General features: G+C 40.3%; 1 protein-coding gene and 1 long non-coding RNA gene across 7 annotated transcripts in view; one reads left to right on the forward strand and one right to left on the reverse strand.

The window, feature by feature from the left end:
- Pde4d (phosphodiesterase 4D, cAMP specific) overlaps positions 1 to 19,884 on the forward strand; it is a 1,301,793-nt gene that overhangs the window by 770,744 nt on the left and 511,165 nt on the right. For 2 of the 5 annotated variants that reach the window (XM_030247262.1, XM_006517645.4), the window contains exon 1: positions 15,981 to 17,433. The exons of the other annotated variants lie outside the window; for them this stretch is intronic. Coding sequence is in view for 1 of the 2 variants with exons in the window: in XM_006517645.4 (XP_006517708.1) it covers positions 17,294 to 17,433 (140 nt within the window). In the remaining variant the exon portion in view is untranslated. Of the gene's footprint in view, positions 1 to 15,980; positions 17,434 to 19,884 lie in introns of those variants that run through there. 5 annotated transcript variants of the gene reach the window in all.
- Positions 246 to 16,091, reverse strand: Gm32703. Of its 2 annotated transcripts, none has more exons than XR_003950566.1 (3): positions 15,982 to 16,091; positions 2,825 to 2,928; positions 246 to 1,882 (listed from the first exon to the last, which is right to left on the reverse strand). It is a non-coding gene; the product is annotated as a predicted gene, 32703 (long non-coding RNA). The 2 variants fall into 2 exon arrangements; XR_382893.4 differs by having other exon boundaries at positions 15,800 to 16,006.

Below are 19,884 nucleotides of genomic sequence, written 5' to 3' on the forward strand. Positions count from 1 at the left end.
AAAGAAAAAGAAAAAGAAAAAAAGAAAACCCAGGGTCACTTAATAGCAATCCAATATTGTACTCTTTGCTGTTTCTGTAAAATGTACAGAACTATTCAGTGATTGGATTGATTTTTAATGATCTAAGTGATCAGGTGTCTCAAAGCTGTACTGCAGCAGCTCGATAATAACGTGGAGGGGGAGGGGCTTGGACACTGGACAGTGCTAGATGAAGAGTCCCACAAACACCAGCCAAGTAGACAAGATAAAATGTAAGCCATTGCCAAAGTTGTTTATTAGCCCTTTTAAAGTAGCCTAGCTACTTTAATTTTCAGATGGAATGAGAAGGAACTTGATGAAGGCTTAAAGAATAGCCAAAAAGGTTCAGGGATCAAAACCTAAAGCTATGTTTACTGCTGACATGCGCAGAATGCTAGCCAAATCTCTCTCCGTGTCCCCAGATAGTATGTTGGTATTCCAAAAGTAGGGTGAGATATTGGTCTTTTTTAAAAAAATACAATAAAATAAACTTGAGTGAGGTCAGCTTGACCCATACTGATTTTACATGTGGAAGAAGAAAGAGAAGCAGGGGTGAAAGAGGTGAACAAAGAATAATGAACGACTATGAACTCATCTTTGGGTTACCCCGCCGTGCAGCGTCAAGAGACCTGTTTAATTATCCAGTGTCTGTCTGTCTCGTCCCGAAACTTATAAACCTGCAGGGCTTTGGGTGGGGGTTGGGGGACAAAGTAAGTAAGTGAGAGAGGCAAGTCAAGTGTTGATCATATTGTCTGGCACTGACCAGCTACACGGCTCGTAATTAATTCTCTGCTCCACTGTACCGGCTCCCAGGTCCCTCCCAGCCTGTTTCTTGTCCATAGGACAGTGCTGGCTCCCCAGCACGATGTGTAAATGGAGGTTTGGAATCCAATCTCCTTCCACCCGTTTTATGTCTTGGCCCCGCGGCAACTTCTCTAGATTCTTTGATCTTATTCTCTCTTACTAAGTGAGAGGTAGTAATACTGGCCTTACCGCTGTCGAGGGAAATGACCAGTGTGAGCCTTAGCGCACAAAGCGCTCCCTAGAAGAGAAGCTCAAAGGCATGGGAGCTGGATTGCACTTCTCCCCTTTTCTAAGTTGCCTGTTCCTAAGTGCTAGTAGAGAGAAGTTAATTAGTTCTTCATGCTAATTATTCATTGGGTGCCCTCAATTAATGCAGTGTATCCTTTTGAGAAACTCAGCTCAACTGATGTTAGTGGAGATGTACAGATTGGGAGCTTACACGGGCTGATTTAGGACTCACTCTGAGACAAGGACTTTTTCTAAGTGTGTGGTTCTAAAAATACTACAGCACTCTTACTCTGTGTGGGTGTGGGCGAGGCAGAGCGGGTGTAGCAACAATCTTACATAGTATTGCTCTCCGTACTCAGGAGATGCTACCCCCCCCCTCGCTTTGCTCTCTGATGCTAATTACTGAATCAGAGCAGACATGTCAGTAACAGATGAGTCTCACTGTGTCACCACTGTCCAATGTGACAGAAGAGGACATTTCCCAATACTGCTGGAAGACGTGACCAAAGGAAGTCTTAGATGATTGTGTGAAAGGCATGTCTTTGTCCTTAAGATGATATCTCCTATCTCCTCTCTCTCTCATATATATATATATATATATATATCCTTCATATCCTTCATATCCTTCATATCCTTCATATCCTTCATATCCTTCATATCACAAGAAATCCAATTCTCACTGAAGAATGGGCCCCAAGACTGTGGAGTTGAAACCTTTGCTTGAAGATGTTTCTGGGACAAATCCGATTTGGCTTTCCTCACGATGATGGTCTTTCTTGTGTTTTTCAAATATTGGAAGGACTTTGGCAGCAAAGTAAATCATTGTATGAATCTGGGTTGGGGAGAGGGGGTGAAGCATAAAATAAGAGATGAAGTCACATTTGTGAGTTATTTCTACGTTCTATAATAAGCCTTGAAGAATAGCAATCCTATTAAAATGCATGCAGAGTTTACAAGGGCTGAAAAGTTAAGTACAAAAATAAACTATTGTACAGAACCATTCCAAAAATTATAAATAGATAGAAAAAAAGAATGAACCTTTGTTTGGCAATTATAAATTTATTTTTGTCCTCTGGAAAAAATCAAATAAGACTCACATTTTATAATTATTATCTTTGTTTACAAAAAAAAAAAAAAACACTTTGAGCACGTGTCAGTCAGTGACCACTTTAGTGTCTTCAACTTTATTATATACCTGGAGTCTGGAATTCCCTGGGATGTAGGTAAAAGGTCCTTTGTGTCCTACTCAAGTTTAATAATAATAATAATAAGCAGAGAATTAGATGTAGGAGTTTTAGATTTATAGACAATGCTAGGATAAATATCCATATGTTGTATAAATGTTTGTATTTGAGAGATAATATATACATATACATACACACACATATATATATACACACATACACCTGTATATACACACCACACATATTCAAATGTTGTACATTAAAAATGCACAGCTCTTGTGCCTATGAACTGCACAGGTCTGCCCATCCCCCACCCTCTCCATATCATTGAATACTACATTTGCCCCCTCGACACTATGACAGTCCCTGGACTTCACTGTAGTTATATTTCTTGGGTTTCTACAGAGGTTCACCTTCTAACTGCGTACTAGCTGCTTCTGTCTCTCCTTCTCTGGTGCCTATTTGTAGCGTCTCTCACATTTCTCTCAGGTTGTTGGTTTTGTGTGAGTTAATCCACAGGGTCCCTTTAAGGTGAGTAATGAAAAACTCGCCTCCTATGGCTGACTTTCCAGCCGCCACTGCCAACTTACCTTGCGTCAGTGGCGGGTAGTGCTTTCGTTCCTCAGCCTCCTCAGATTTCCACACTGCAGACTGCCTTCTCAGCTTCACCATTCTCACCATCTAGGTCAGCAAGCTATGTGGGAAATATGTGACAGACTCAAGGAGAACAGATACAACAAATTCTACTCTCATATATGCCCTAATTAATTAAAGCTGTCTAGTCAAACCTCAGATGGATCCAAGACAAATAAATGATTTTATTTTCTAGAGAAAAATCAACATTATTCAGTAAACATTAAGGAATTTGGACAAAGTAATCAGAGCCAAAATGAACCCCAATAACACAAACAAAAACAAGGAATCTGTGTTCTTCTTGCCAAACCTCTTTTTCTCCAGACACCCTGTGAGCCTCTGACACAAATAAGTTCATTTATATTTGGAGGTCTGAGATGTAATAGAGAAGCTAGAAGTGAATCTTAGAGGATGCTGGAGATGGAGAGTGGGGAGAGACTGTTGGTCCAAGGGATAAAGTTGTCCCAGGACTGATCTTGACAATGACAAATCCCTGAAGTGTTTATGGGGAGGGGCTGCATCAGCGCACTGAAGCATGTCACCCCACAGCAAGAGAAAGGCAGTTCACCCAGCAAACTGAGTGCGTCTGTGTTTGTGAACTGACAAGAAATCATCACAAGCCAATGACAATGACATGGGCTGGGGAGGAGTTAAGATTAATGATTCCTCATTATGGAGTGTCATTAACACAATGAGGAAACAAACCGAATTTTCCTGCAGCATCCTCCTTCCCCATCCCATTTGTCTCCCTGGGAAGAACACTCCTTACGACTTGACCTGTGGGTACCAAGATTGTAAGACACACCTTCTTGTAGTATGAAGAACAGTTAGTTATGATAGCTTAGGCCAACAGTTCACAATTAATTCCACCTAGGACTTGTTACATTAACTCATTATTCTGTTGACATTCTGAATGTGCTGGTCTGCAAACATATTGTTGTCAGAGGTTAGCCACCCACTGTTTCTCTGAAAGTGATGTAGTCAGGCACACCCACATCATATTGTGGAACAGTAAAGTAGAGGTCCACTTGGTCTTCTGTATCAGCATAAAGAGCAGTTAGGTTTGCACAGGACGACTGATAACCCACAAATCATCTTCTGATGTGTCTGAGATGGGATGTGGTCCTTGGCATGAGTATCATCAATGCAGTGACAGAGGAGGAGTCATTTGGGTCCTCTTGCAACCTCCAATGAGAGCCAAGCCATGATAAGGATGGAGACACCGACTGCGCACAGCTTTTGTTTGTTTTTGTTTACATTTGTTGTCACAGGTGTCGCGGCACTGTAACTGTTGTTGCTGTTCAGTAATAGCAGTTGCAATTCTGAAAATTAACGTAAATGTTTGCTGCTGAAGGTGCTGTGTGTGTGAGTGAGTGTGTGAGTTCACCCATCTATTTGGAAAGAAAGGGGCAGAAAATGTAAGTCTCTCATTCTCTCCCATATAACTTCCTTGAGTGTATTACAGTGGGATTTCACTGTGACCTGTGACAGAGAACATGATTTGACTAGAAGTTTAGAACTCCCAGTGTGATGGATAAAGACAGATAAATAAGGAAGCTGTCGTGAAGTTTCATGACACAAGTATTCAGGGGCTCATTCTAAAGAGAATCACCTGAGTTTTGCTTGGCTGTTGTACCATATTGCACGGTTACTCATAATGATTCCTTATTAAGACAATATAGGTTTGCCTAGCCAAATCCAAGGTCCAAAAGATAGAAAGGAAGTTAGAGAGCTAGCCCTGAACCTTTTCCTTTTTACCTTTCTCCTCAAGAACATCTGGGGGAAAACATTTGATTCCCAGTAGTAAGGGTGTGTTGGACCAGATCACTAGAAACCCAAGAGCTTGTTGCGAACCTGATGAAGCAGCAGCATTTGGAGCAGGGAACCAAGCCTGAGTGACAGGAGTTATAGCCACAGGCCCAGCAGGGCTGCTGCTGCTGCTGCTTGGTCCACAGAATCACCGGTTACACTTCCCAACATTTGCCAGGCTCTTACTGTGAGATGCCATCTCATGATGGTACCAACTGATGAGGAAATGGAAACAAATAAACAAACAAACAGCACCACCATCACCCCCATCTATCCTTTTATCTCTTCTCTTTCTCACTTTCTAACCCCAGCACAACCAGAGCCAATCATATCTGGGCAGGATGGGGAATCCTCGGAAGAGGAAAGGATATCCTGTCCTCTCCCCCAGCAAATAACTAGTGTGTGAGGTCCCAACCACAGGGTTATACATAAGGTACAGTATGGGGTTAGAATTTGGAGCAAGCATTCTTGTGGCCAATTGTAATCTTAGTTGCTATAGATTTAAGAATGTACATCTCTGGTAGTGCTCTGAAACAAACCACAAAATGATGCCCACAAGCAAACCTCAAAGAGCAGTGGAAACTGAAGAACATGTGCCAACACGTGTCCCGTGTTCTTGTTTTCAACAAAGGTGTTACGTGTCCAGTTTTGCCCAGTGGCAAATATTTTAAAGTGCCTTGATACCTTACTATATCTGTGCTTTCAGACTTTCCCTTCCTAGCTCCCTCTAGTTCTCTTCCACTCTTTAGATGCCTATGTCCCAACAGAGCCCAGAAGTGTGCAGCAAAGGTATAGAAAGGATGGCTGGCTGGACGGGATGTGACAGCCCTTCTCACCCATCTTCATGCTTGTGTTTTCCTTTGTCTCTTCATCCTTTCTCCCTTCTCACTCATAGGATGGAACTTTATGAATGTCATTGCCCCTGTCCCTATAGTTTATAAAGAGGAGACAGAGAGAACAGGGCCATGTGGATGCTAGACCTGTCTCCTAGTAAAGAAAACTTACCCACCCTCCCACACACATTGGCAGCCACCTCTCAAATGGCCTGTGCCTCTAATCAGCTAGTCATTTAGGGAGACAGGGAGAAAGGCAAGTTGATACTTTCATTAACTTCCTCTCTACTTCCGAAAAACTTCCACTCTTAAAAATGAGGTCGAGACTTCAGAAATCAATGGGGCTTGCTGAGCATTCTGCTAATAAAGACCCAGGGCTCATCTGCCTGCTTCCTGCCGTCTTTTTTTTTTTTTCCTTTGCCCCACTCTTTGATGGGTCACTAATCTCAAAGGAATGGGACATGAGAAAACAGAAATTCTAAAGTGAAATCACCTCCTAGTGAGCTGTGCTGCTCTATGTCGTGAGCAATCCGAAAGATTTTGTGTCTTCCTTCAGCTTATGAATCATGGAATCGAGTACAGGGAAGCCATATCGGAGGCAACTGGGCTCTCTCCCTTACACCATGCTTCTCAAAGAGCTACATACAGTAGCTGAGCAAAGGCAACTCCACTTCATGTTGGTCTCAGTGATTGGACATTTGTTACTTGTGTGGAGTCTGTTTATTACATCTATTAAATAACCTGTATAGCCCACATTGATGATGTTAGAGGTGGAATATGCCAGGACCAGAGATAGGTAGGGCAGGTGGTGGTAGACACAGCATTTAAACAGCAGAGAAGGTGTAAAATATAAGGTGAAGGAGAGGCTTTCTGTTTATAGTATGCATGGAGGATTTTAAAATTACCTGCATTGCGAATTTATTTTACACTCAAATGCAAATAATGTTTCAGTTAATTATACCATAATGCCTTTAAAACTATTAATTATTCCAAGATAAGTTGTTTTAACAAAGTTAATGTCTTTGAGCATTTTAATAGTTGTTTTAGAATAACCATATGAATGTTCTTTTTTAACTCCCTGAAGAGAAAATTTGTCTTTTAGTACTGAATTTCCATACCCATAGCACACACACATAAATCACAATATTTACCATTTCCACGATCTCTATCTTCCTTCTTAGTACCCTCTTTAATCCAAACATCCTTTTTCTAAAACAATTTGATATTCAGTGACAAATACATTAAGGGGCTGGTGAAAATCTTGGTGTTAATATTATGACTTGAACTGAAGTACATGTCAGTCAGAGCAAAGCCATGCCATGTGGAACTTCTGGATGGGGGTGCATACTGGAGCTACATACTTAGCTCCAGTATGTTTGGTCCAGATTAAAGCCTATGTGTTAGTCCATTGTGGCTCTTCAGTATCATAACAGATTATTCATTTTAATTGATTTGTATTTGAAGGAAAGAAATCGTTGAAAAGACAGATAAGATTTTTTTTAAATGGTAACTTAGCAAGATTTTAATTATGAGTAGAAGTGATTGACTCAGACCAGATGCACACACACAAACACAAACACACATGTGCACACACAAGCACACACTCAACAACAGCAGAAGAACAGGAAACCCTCATTCACAGTGGTTACACAGAAATGTGCAAAAACAAATGGACCTTGTTAGATTTAGGAAACTCTGGGAATAAGACAGATCGTCTGTTGGGTACCATATGGCTAACATTTTCCATTTGCCCCTGTGTTTCTACTCTCTGATGTCTCCTCTGTAATTGCCACCCACATCTTGTTCATCAGCTTTTACTTAACCCTAAGTGGAATCTTCCTCTGTATGTCATTGTGAGAAGGCTTTCTCCCCGCTTGCATTAATTAAAGTCTCAATGAAACATAGGACCCACTATGTTCTAATGATAGAACTTGCTGAACATGACAGGACATGCCTCTAACATCAGCCTTCGGAAGGTGGATCTCTGTACATTCAAGGCCAGCCTGGTCTACAGAGTGAGTTCCAGGACAGCCAATACTATGTAGAGAAACCCTGTGTCTTAGTTAGGATTACTATTACTGTGATGAAGCACCATGACCAGAAAGCAAGTGAGGGAAGAAAGAGTTTATTTGATATACCACTCCTTACAGCTGTTCATCATCAAAGGAAGCCAGGGCAGGAACTCAAACAGGGCAGGAACCTGGAGGCAGGAGCTGATGCAGAGGACATAGAGGCTGCTACTGACTGCTTTGCTCCACATGACTTTTTCAGCTTGCTTTATTATACAACCCAGGACCACCAGCCCAAGAGTGGGCACTACCCACAATGGCTAGACTTTCCCCAGTGTGGGTGAAGACCATAGTGCTTCCAATCATAGACTTGCATGGTTTCTTAAAGAATATAATGAGCTTCAAGTTTACAAAGAAGCATGAAATCCTATCTCACCTATTGAAAAGACACAAGACTATCTCCACATGTGCAACACTTGAGATGTAATTGCAGAGATATATTGTCAGATGTGGATCAAGCGCTAATTCTTTGTCCCCTGCAAGAGCAGTAAGTACTCACAATCACTGAGACATTGCTCCAGCTCCAGATTATATGACTTTTGAAACTGGCAGAATGAGTGACAGAACTGGAAAGAGGTGTTAAAATATCAATGACAAGAAATATAGTTAGCAATATCTGATCAGTGAGGATGAGTCAGGCAAAACAAGCATGCAGCCCAATGCCTCTCTTGATCCTACCGCAAACATCACTTTCTTTGTCCTGACCCACTGTGCTGTGTTTTGTGGAGCGTATGTATCTACAACACTGTGTTGTAGAGGGGGTATGTGTCTACAACACTGTGCTGTGTTGTGTAGAGGGTGTGTGTCTGAAACACTTAACTTACACAACACTGTGCTGGGTTGTGCAAGGGTATGTATCTACAACACTATATTGTATAGAGGGAATGAGTCTACAACACTGCATTGTGTAGAGGGTATATATCTACAACAATGGTTCTCTGGATTAAGGAATGCTACAAACACTGAAATCCATGTTTGCATATACTCATACATTTGAGCTTGATAGTGACATTTTAAGGATATTTGATCAGCTACTTCATTTTGCCAATAGACATGTCTTTACTGATAATAGTCCTAACTCTGATAATTGTATCTTGTCCCAAGTGCAGTATTCCTGTAGATGCAGAAGACTGAATAACTCAGCTGGTTATATACACACATAAAACTCCAAGTTAACAGAGGTAATGATCTATGTGGAAAATTTGCATTATTGAATGTAGATTTTGAATTCAACCATTGAGCTTTTAGGGATTTGGTTTGGTTTGGTTTTGGTTTTGGTTTAGTTTGGTTTTTGTTTGTTTGGGTTTTGGGTTTGGGTTTGTTTGGGTTTTGCTTCTCTGTGTAGCCTTGGCTCTCCTGGAATTCACTCTGTAGACGAGGCTGGACTTGAACACATAGAGATCCACCTGCCTTTGATTCCTGAGTGCTGGGATTAAAGGTGTGCACCACCACCGCCTTCCTGAGTTTTTGGTTTTAAAGCTGAAAGTTCCCTACCCTTTCAGAGAGCCTAATGAATATTAGAAACTCAAAATTTGATATTATAATTTGAAGTTGCTAACAAGGATTGACACCTGTTTCTCAACATTAAATATAGTGTCTCTTGATTTTATCTTTTAACTATAAAACAATATATATATATATATTATTTTTGTCTATGAGAATCTCACACATGTATGCAATGAAATATGATTATATACAACCTGCATTTACTCCTCCAACTCCTCTTATATTTATCACAGTACTTCTTCTTCCTAACATCATTTTCTCCTCCTCCTCCTCCTCCTCCTCTTCTCCAACTCCTCCTACTGTCCTATTAGTAACCCATGAAGTCCCATTATTGCTACATGTGTGTGCCTGGATAGATGGCTAGTTACTGGAACATAGGAAATTAACCCAAAGTCTGTAAGACTTTGAAGATTCAAATAACTATCTCATCAGCCTTCTCAGCCAAGAACCCGTCAGTAAGAGGTAGTGCTTAGCGATCTTCTTACCTACCTAGCTTGATCCCGTGTAGGGGTTGGGGGTTGATAAAGATGTGTCATTCAGGGTTGCGTACATACCAAGTCTTCAGTCTCAACACCTTCTGCATTGCAAAGAGAAGCTCTTCTGACCAAGGTTGCGAGCAGTCCATGATTATGGCCATAAGTATATTTAGAAGGTAATTTGATCATATTACCATTTATCACAATAACCCTAGCAGGGTTCTTCTCGGGGGGGGGGGGGGGGGGGCTCTGAACTCCCTGACCAAAGTCTTTTGACCCGGGTTACTGTGACAGGTGGAATATGTTCCATGGGATAGATGTCAAGTCCAATCAGAAAGCAGTTAGTAACCCCATGATAGGTCTACCACTGTCAAACTTGTAGGTTTTCCTAGAAGGTCAGTAAGGAGTCCTATGTAGGGCCTGGTGCTGAGTAAGACAGCTGATGTCTTTTCTTCCCCAGTGGTCTGCATGGGACCTTCAGGCACCAGGAAAACTAGTGAGCAGGGAAGACTTTTCACAGTCAATTTGAGACTGATTTCTCTACATCTTGCACCCACAATATGTGGTATCTTCAACAATAAGGTCTTATCATGTAATTATGGTGGTAATCAAGGCAATAGAAAAGGTTTTTTCTAAATAGTCAATCAAAACATATAAAATAAAATGCCATACATATATATTAAATTATTGTATATCATAGTATAATATAATTATATATATAATAAAAATTATTTTAAATACCCTTTGCTTTTATTCTGTGTCCCAAGAGTAGCTAATTGAGTGTGTCTTGCTCATGTTTTTCTCATCTGCACTGACAAAAACCAAATGTGTTAGCACATATGCACGTTTGTAAGTTCATACTGAAGGTACTGTTCTAAAATGCTGAAGTGTTTTGTTTTGTTTTTAAATATAGTATTATTTCAGATATTTTTCCGAGTAATCTGTTTAGAAATCCTACAGCATGAGTATTATTTGATGCTGGTCTCTATTCCATGACAGATACTTTTATGGTTTGAATTTGTGAATTATTGTCTTGGAATATTTCTGGCATATTGGTGTATGAAATAGGATGCAAATCCTCTAGAGCTTTTAAGATTAAAATCAAATATAATTTCACATCAGGAGAAGATTCCTTACAGTAACAAACTTGAGGTTTGTTGTTGCTTTCTGTTTTTCCATTTGGATACAAGTGAACTGTAGCCTTCCTGAAAAACCTATATTTTATATTAAAACAAGCACATTGAAATACACATGAATGCTCTTCATATTACACTTAGTTTATAATTTTTAGCATGTATAGTAAAATACTATAATAAACTATATATGCACATATATTGTACCTATACACACACTGTACACACACACACACACACACACACACACACATGAAAATACACACACAGATATGACTAACTAAATTGTGTCTCAAAGAATTTAGTGAGTTGGTGAAAGGTACACAATATGTGAACAGGAAGAATTTCAAATTAAGATAATGCAAATTAAATGATAGTGATAAATTTTAAAATTTTAAATAAATAAATGTTTATTGAATAAGATAAATGCAAATTAAAATAATTAAAATTCTGATTTTTATTTTCAAATATGCTATGAATATTTCCATATTTTATACTTGAAACTAAATATTAAGTGCCCTTTCTTATCCCAGAAATTTATATTCTACCTCTTCTACTGCTACAAATACTTCTAGTGGAGTTTAGTGAATGTTCTAGATGCTCCAGTCATGAAGTGCACTGCATTGGATGATAAACCACTTCTTTTGTGAACGTATCTTCTCATTGCTTAAGAGAGAAGGTTTAAGCTTTGACTCTATGGTCCCAGATGACTAATTTTTAATAAATTAAATCATGAACAGGTTACCAAAGGGCCTGTTAGTTTTTAGACAATCAAGATAGTTTTTTTAGTAAATTTCTTTTTTATTTCAGTTGGTACTATTTCTCAGTTACAAGAATATGTGGGAATTGAATATAGCAGCAACGTGCTGGGACACCACACAGTTCCCTGATGCTTAGCAGTCTAAACCCTGGCTTCATGAAGAACTTCTCTTGTTTCAGTTTTGAATGTGCTGAACAGCACGCCTTCAGCCTTTGCTCAAAGTTGTCAGGAGGATAATGGCATCATTATTGACATGGTCATTAGTTAACATTTAGTGAGTGCCAATAAAGTTTTTGAGTGTCCTAAACACACCAAAACATTGAAACAAGTAGATTGTACCTTACAGAAAAATCTGTATTTATATTGAAATGAATGTATTAAAATATATGTAAACACTTTGTATTATAAAGTAGCTTATAATTTGTTTCTGTAAATAAAATACTACAACAAGCTATGTTTGTACACATACTTATATACTATATATATATATATATATATATATATATATATATATACATTTACACATTTTTATGCCCCTCTCATATTCACATACATATACATATGTGTGTACATGCATATGTGTTTAGATATGGATATATATATGTGTGTGTGTGTGTGTGTGTGTGTGTGTGTGTGTGTGTGTATGCATTTATATATACTAAAAGGGATCTCTAAGAGATTTAGTAAGCTCTTGGAAGTTATATAAATGAAATCATAAAAATGCTTTAGTTAATATTTTCACTAAAAAGTTACTCAGGGGCCAGGGAGGTGGGGGTGGGTGGATGGGTAGAGAAACACCCTCATAGAAGCAGGAGGAGGGAGGATGGGATTTCAGGGAGAAACCAGGAAAAGGGATAACATTTGAAATGTAAATAAAGAAAATATCCAATTAAAAAAAGAAGAAGAAGAAGGGTCAGAAACAGAAAACTCATAAACAAACAGAAAGAACCTGAATTCAGTGGGCAGTTGTTGTCACCTCCCATTACTGAGAAGCACAAGAAGGAACTACCCAGGTTCAGAGGCCAGTGTGGGGCTGTGGCACGCTGTGGTTACAATAGCAAGACAGGGTGACTTAGCCTTTTCATCACCTGACAGGGACATTGAACATTGAAGGAATGTGAAGAGCATGGAATCTTCAAAGATCAAGAAAGAATTGCGAGGTTTTGAAGAAGCTATTGGCTCTCTGTTCCTCTTTTGTAGAACCAAACTTTGAAAGGAAGGAGTCAAAAAAAAAGAGGAACCCCGAAACCCTGAGACCCCTGTCTCTACCCTGGCTCACAGGTGGCCAAAGGCAGCTTTACCAAATTTTAGATTTCTAAGCATTTGTCAAGAGTCAGCCTCCTTCTCACAAAAGGATTTTATTAGAAAGGACAGGGGACAACGGGTAGTGCCCCCATTCTTTTTGCTTTGGGTCTGTGTAAAGTTTAAGCAATATTGTCTAAACGTCTATGTGATGTTTGTGTTGATGCATCCACTTGCACATACCCTTGGAGACAGAGATCGGGGCAGGCATCTGGTGTCCTGCTCCATCTCTTGACACAGATTCTCACTGTGTGCTGGCAAACTTTGGAAGTCCCCCTTTCCTTGTTCCTCCACAAAACCATGGTTACGGGCACCCACATAACCGTGTCCAACTTTCTGTGTTAGTCCTGTGAACGCCTCTATTTGCAGAACAAGTGTTACACCCACAACCCTGAGTAACTTTAATGAAAACGTTAAGTGTTTTGATTTGCTCTATGTTTAAGCTCATACTTCAATAGTAATTTAGCTGTATTTTTCCTCACATCTCTCATTTGAGGGTAGTTAATACTAGTCTAGCCTTGAACGATCAGCTAATCTCGGGCTTTCTGTGGGACTGAAAAATTTAAAGACCACAAGACATGGTCAGTCTTGGTGTTGCTTGATCTGAGGCTACAGCCTAGCCACAGGGACCTCCCTGAGGTCTAAGAGTCAGTGGGGAGTGATTGGTGATCCTTTGCTTATCAGAACTGAGGCTGGGATGAGCTAGAGAGCCTGCCATGGTTCACCCAGACTTAGAAGTTCTGTAAAGTGACCGTTGTCTTTCAATATAACAAAACAAGAAAGTCCTCAACGTTTTTTCCTTTTTAGAACGCGTTTCTAAGCTGCCACACTACTCTGCCTGTTGTTTTCTGAAAATCACACATTCATTCATTACTGTCTCATGAAGCATCATTTTGTAATTTACTGGCCGTAGCTCTTAAAACTCAGAACCTTTCTTTTATATTTGACTTACATCTGCAAAACTACTCAACTTAAGGTTACTCATTAATTTGTAATCTTAGCTCCCTGGACTGGGAGATAAATTATATTTTTCTTTGTTAGGCTTCAAGAATTCTTAGTGCTTATTATTGTTTTTCAGTTGTTACTATCTAGCTTGTTTTATCTTATTTGAAACAGTTACATATTTAAAAAAAGAAAGAAAGAAAATTTCACCTTAAAAATATTAGGCTGAAGGGCGGGTATTTAAGTCAGTGACTGAAGCCATGACTAACATCTGTGAGGTCTCAATTTCAGTTCCCAGCACTTGGGGGGAAAAATCAATTGATGTTTCTTTTAAAAGTATATTTTAATTTGAAAATCTCATTTAATGACCTAATAACTGAGTCATTTTGTGTTTTCAATCTATAAAGTGTCTGCTTATGTCATTGTCCCCACGTGGAAACATAGCTAGCCAGTATCAGATGGGAAACCGTGATGCCTGGAAAAAATTTGTTCAGTTATTTGTTGTTGTTGCTGTTACTGTTGCTGTTGTTGTTGTTGGGTTGCATAGATATTCCACTTTGGCCTATGAATAGAATGGAAATAGAATGTACTAAAAACAGACAAAAGTGTCAAGTGAAAATGCTTATTAGAATGGAAGTTATAGTACTAGCTTATTTTTGTTTTTTACAAATATTACGACGTTCTAAGGAGACCCGCTTGCTCACCTGGCATGAGAAGAATGTACTGGTTTTGAAATAGTTAATGCCTGTCACATCATCCCTACCATAAAAGGAAAAGGACAGATGCCTATAACCTAAGTGGGCCCCAGAGCTTCTTCTCCCCGAAAGTGTGATGATGGACAATTACTAGCCCTTAGAGTTCATTCTCCAGGTGGCAAAACTAATTTGGGGGGAATAGAATAATACAGGCAAAAATCTTAGCCATGTGGTCAGACTTCTTTCTGCAAATGTGTTATTTGTCTTCCAGCAATATTTAACTTCTGAGTGCCTCCACTCCTCTTTGGCACCGGGTCAGAGATCATCTCCGCCTCACAGCATCACTGAGTGGATTAAGTGGGGTTATCCTGTGAAGCACTTAGAAGATGGCCAGGGACATTGCTAGTACACCTAGGTCTTAAATAATGATATTTAAGTATACACTCTAACAAACCAGTTTGCATTACTGTGTGATACCTGATTGCAAGCGTTGAGAGTCTGCTGAGAACAATTCCAGCCGAAAGGGTTCTGGGAAGGCTCACAAATGACCTTAGGAGAGAGATCTGGTCCCTTCTACACAAAGGTGCTTCAAGGACATTGCCTCCATCACAGGAAGTCCCAGTAACTTTCCTCATGTCCCTTTGTGCTACATGGTGCCATCTTTCTGCATGCACAATTCAAATTGCTTTAAAGGAATCCTCTAGTTCTTCCTCCTACCAGGAATGAATTCTTGACCTGGGACCATCAATTCATCAAACCTTAGCAGTTCTGAAACTAATTCCATTTTTATTTTAAACATCTGCTTTAGAATTTATGAGAAATGAATCCTCTTCTCCCCAGTAATGTTTTTTTTTTTCCTACAAGGACAAGAATTCACTGGGGAAACCCTAAGTGAAGATGAATAGGATGTTAAGTGTTGCCAGTATTCCTTTTAATATGAAGCAATTGCATAATGGCCTTCTTTAAACACCCAAGTTAAAAGAGATACGTTAACGTTGCGCACATTACCACGGAGAAGCCCATTCTCTGATTTCAGGCAAGCACCATTCAAGAGCCAACCTACTATTCCAAGAGTTTACTATTTTATTCTTGCTCCAAAATGGCATCAACAGCGATGGGGTGCTTTCGGGGGACTATTGCACAGAATTTCTGCAACAAAGGGGCAGGCTCCAGGAAATGAAACGGGAGCTCTCCTCCCAGCTACACACCCCCTAATCAAACAAGCAGCTTTATGACATGCGCAAACGGAGCAGAAGTCTAAGTGACTTCGGCAGAACTAGCTTCCCCAGGATTTCCTGTCCAAAATCAGAGTGTGGAGATCCGTACTTAACTGGTTACAAATCATCTTAGTAAGCAGAGCTGCCCCGCCCCCATGTTTTTGTTTAAAAAAAAAAAAAAAGAACATACCTATCATTTGCACATTCTCTCTGGACTTCATTTGTTCCCTTTCTTTTCGTTGAATAGGTAGAAAATTAAACAAACAAACAGAAAAACCTTCCTCCGTCTATTTGCTCAGTGTGTCATTTCCCTGTGAGGTTATTTACAGGTTTCTTTAGCCTTTTTTCCTCTCCTGCCTGGTAATTACTTACTGAAAGAAATCTGCTCCTTCAGGGCAAGCTCTTCCTTTTAACCCCTTTAGCTCACTCTTCCTTGGAGGCTAGCAAGGAGTGCGCGGCTCTGCAGTGACGGGGAACCCACCTAGAGGGCCCCCTTGACGCCAGCATATCCCCTGTCAGGCAGCAGTCTGCAGCTGAGCGAGCGGGCTACTGCAGAGTTAATGTACAGTACCAGGGAGCCTGCAAGTGTCCTGCTCAGAGCTGGGGCGGCACAGCCCAGGGCAGACAAGGCGGCTGCGAGGATACCAAAGGTTCTGCCGGAAATTCGGTGTGGGGGGACTCCTGTTGCCACTGTGTTTCAAAAGCATGCAAGGTCTGTATAGCCTGGGCATGAAAATCTTGCGGATGTCAGAGCACCAGAGTAAATGACATCTAATTGGGAACTGAATTGGGGTGGTAAAGACAACAGAGAGACAAGAAAGCCAGCCGAGTAAGAAATTCTTAGACAACGTCTGCCTTGCAGCTGTGAAATTCATTTTCTTTCCAAGGCAAAAAAAAAAAAAAAAAAAAAATATTAAAAGCTCACACACGGTTTTGATAGAGGGGATTCTGCAGTGAGAGAATCGATAGCTTAGTCATTTTACTTAAAGAGAGCAGACAGCCTTATTGTGGGGTTAGGCGGCAGATGAATTTCATCACCACAGCGCCTTCTGAAGTCATGATGGGAGCCAGCACCAATCCTGTCCTGCAAAGCAGAAATTACTCATTGCCTTCCTACTTCGGCATTCGAAACCAGCAATTCTGAGATCGGGAGAAGAAGTTGCCTTGCGCTATACATGGTTTCTAGTCCCTCTGCCCAGGTCTTTGTCGGACACGTCTCAGCCTCAGACAGTAGCACTGCGTTAAAGTGACCACACAGGAATATGTTCCTAAGAAAGAAGAAAAAGCAGTATTCATCCCTAAAGGACAGCATGGCACAGCGACCTGAAGTTTTCCATTTCCCTCCTAACACTTCTTTAACAAGGATAACAAGAAACTGTCTTTTGACTCCTTTTTGTCCACATTCCATAGTCCTTTCTATGAAGATGCATTAATTCATACTCAAGACACTTGGATCTCACCAGGACAATACTCGCCATCATTTAGGAGTAGAGACTGGACTGGTTCTATTAGTGTGTTCACTGGTAGGAGCTACATGGATGGACTCATACCTGCAATACTCTGTGATGTTTCGTTCTCCAAATCCTGGAAGGGCTTTTGTTTTTGCTGTTTGTGTTCTTTTTTGGGGGGGTGATTTTTTTGGGGGGTGAAATTCATTACTTGTTGCAATAATTATCCATGATCGATGCTCAAACCAGAGTGTTGGGATTCATCTGTGAAAATCACTACATGCAACATAGGAGACGAGGAAAATATTAATGACGGAAGAGCTGCGAACATGATGCATGTGAATACCTTCCCTTTCAGAAGGCATTCCTGGATATGGTAAGTAATCAATACCTTCCAGTCTGGAAACTCAGAATTCTAAAACCCCATGGCAACAAGCAGAGCAAGGTCTGTCTTGAGTGCTCAGTATAAAGCCAAGAAGACCATTTGAGAAAGTAACGATTATGCAATTAAATTTTTCTTGTTGCTACAAAGCATCCCAAATAAGAAAGCATAGGATGTTCACAATAGCTAATAGTTCATAAACAAAAATAGACAACCTACCTAGTAAGGAACAGAAATGGTAGGACTGGAAATCTGCTTTGTCTATATTATTATTGTTGTTGTTGTTGTTATTTGAAAATGCTCTAGAAAAGGGCATACATGGATTTCTGATACCAAATATCAATTGGCCTGCATTTCCATAGAAGGTTAAGGGAAACTTTGAATGCTGACTCGATAAAAAACAAACAAACAAACAACCGTAATATCTGACCTGCTCATATTTAAGAATGCTTTAGTTATTTGAGGGTAGTCCTTCTGGGCTGAACCAATAGAATTCTGATAGATTGCTCACACATGAATCATGGAGTGGACCAACTTTACGGAACTTGCTTAGTTCTTGGATGTGTGGTCAGGTATTAAGGTTCAATTCAATGATTCAATGCATGGAGCTCTCCAGACGTGCACCATCCCATCCCGTTTCTTATTGGCATCTGTGACTGAGTGTGAAAGAGCTCACTGCTGAGGCCATTACAAGGACAAAGGTGCTTATTTTGAAAGTTGCTTGTTTTTGTGGTACCTCCGAGGGGGCGTGGATTCAATTTCTTACAGCAGAAACTTTGTGATTTATGATAAAAGCACATTACAAGGCCTTTTGTCTCCCAACATACACATGAGGTGCTGCCTCTATTGGGCCTGATTTTCAAAATATATTTCCTATGTAAACATTTTGACCAGACTCAGGATAAGTAATAGATATATAAACACAGATTTCGTAGGGGTCCATAGCTGCTTTTGTGACCAACCATCTCATTGTCTAAGACACCAGCAAAATCACCTACTGGGTTGTTACAGATGTTCTGGTTTCCAGTTAGAAATCACTTGCAGTGAATGTGGGGGTAGAGGACTCTTCTGTTACCCTTGACAGGTGCCTGTTTTGTTACAACTCTAGAGTCATGCACAGTCAGGGCTGTGGCGTATCTCCCTTCTCTGATGACCACAGTCTCTGTTCCCAAGCTCTGATGTCTATGAAAGAGGCAGAATAGCATGTCTGTAGGCCTCAGGGGCCCACTTCCAACTGCATCACCAGTGTTCCCGACTCAGGAGGGCTTTGGTGCCTGTGCCTCCCTTCCCTTGTTGGTGAGGGCCGTCTGTCAGCATAAGGATCTAGTTGTTCTTACAGAAAATGCACATCAGGAGCCCTTAATTCTAAGATTAAAAGTCCTGGAAGTAGTCCTTGCTACATAGTATGCATCTCTCCATTTTCTTCTAGTATTACAGCTCTATGGTTAAGGCCATACCTCTTAACTTTTGCTTTAAGTAAAGCAAAGGTTATTTTCCCTTTAAAGGATTAACATTCTCATTTCCAGAAGAAAGAGTACTTTGCTACAAAACAACAGCTTCTGTTTTAGCTAAGTCCTATTGCTTGAGTCCATTTGTTCATGTTGCAATAGCCAGGATATCTGTCCTCTTTGAACACATAGTAGTGTAATCACCTTTGATTTTTCATTAACCTCACCTCTACTTCTGACTGAAAAGAAATGAGCTGTTCAACTCTGCAGTTTGGGGAGAAAATGCAAATTTGCTTATTCATGCTTCTGTCGTTCTATGAAAAAAAAAATGCATTCAAAAGAGGTATGGAGAAGTTGAGAGTTCTGAATGGTTTCTTTTGTGCCTGGAGCTAGGTAACCCTTCATCTATTTCACCTCACGCTGTGCCAATTTGTTATTGTTGTGAACAAACTGAGCCAGTGTGGATACCATGCTCTCTATGGCTATTTTCCCCTCGGCTCCTTAAAAGGCTTCAATATTGAGACATTTCACTCAAAGGAGGAAGGTGGTGGTTTTTTTCCAGGTGACCCATTTAGTGTGGGGTTGATTCTCACCTCCCCCAGTTGTTGTTGCTTTCCTGCAAGATAACTGTACTTTCCAGCACTGCAGTAAACAAGTCTTGGTGTTTGACAGGAATCATTCATTCCCTTTGCTCAAGAGCCCCTCTTGGATCCGTCTCCAGGCTCTTCAGTCTTCTTGTTTCAAAAGAAAAAGATTTAGGAAGACACTGTCTTTCTTCATCTTCACATGCCCCTCTGTTTCTTTGTGGAAGGACAGATCAGAAGATGGCAACAGACCAATGGCTGTGAACAACAAGCATTTTAAAGGAGCCATGGGCTTTGATTTCAGAAACCCTAGCTCTGGTCTAGGATAGCGCTAAGCCCTTTGGATAGGCAGGGTAGAGAGAAAGAGAGAGAGAGAGACGTGGTCTAGCATTTTTCTCTTTTGTTTTATGAGA

Source organism: Mus musculus, chromosome 13 (genome assembly GCF_000001635.26).
Source record: "Mus musculus strain C57BL/6J chromosome 13, GRCm38.p6 C57BL/6J".
Lineage (NCBI taxonomy): Eukaryota > Metazoa > Chordata > Mammalia > Rodentia > Muridae > Mus > Mus musculus.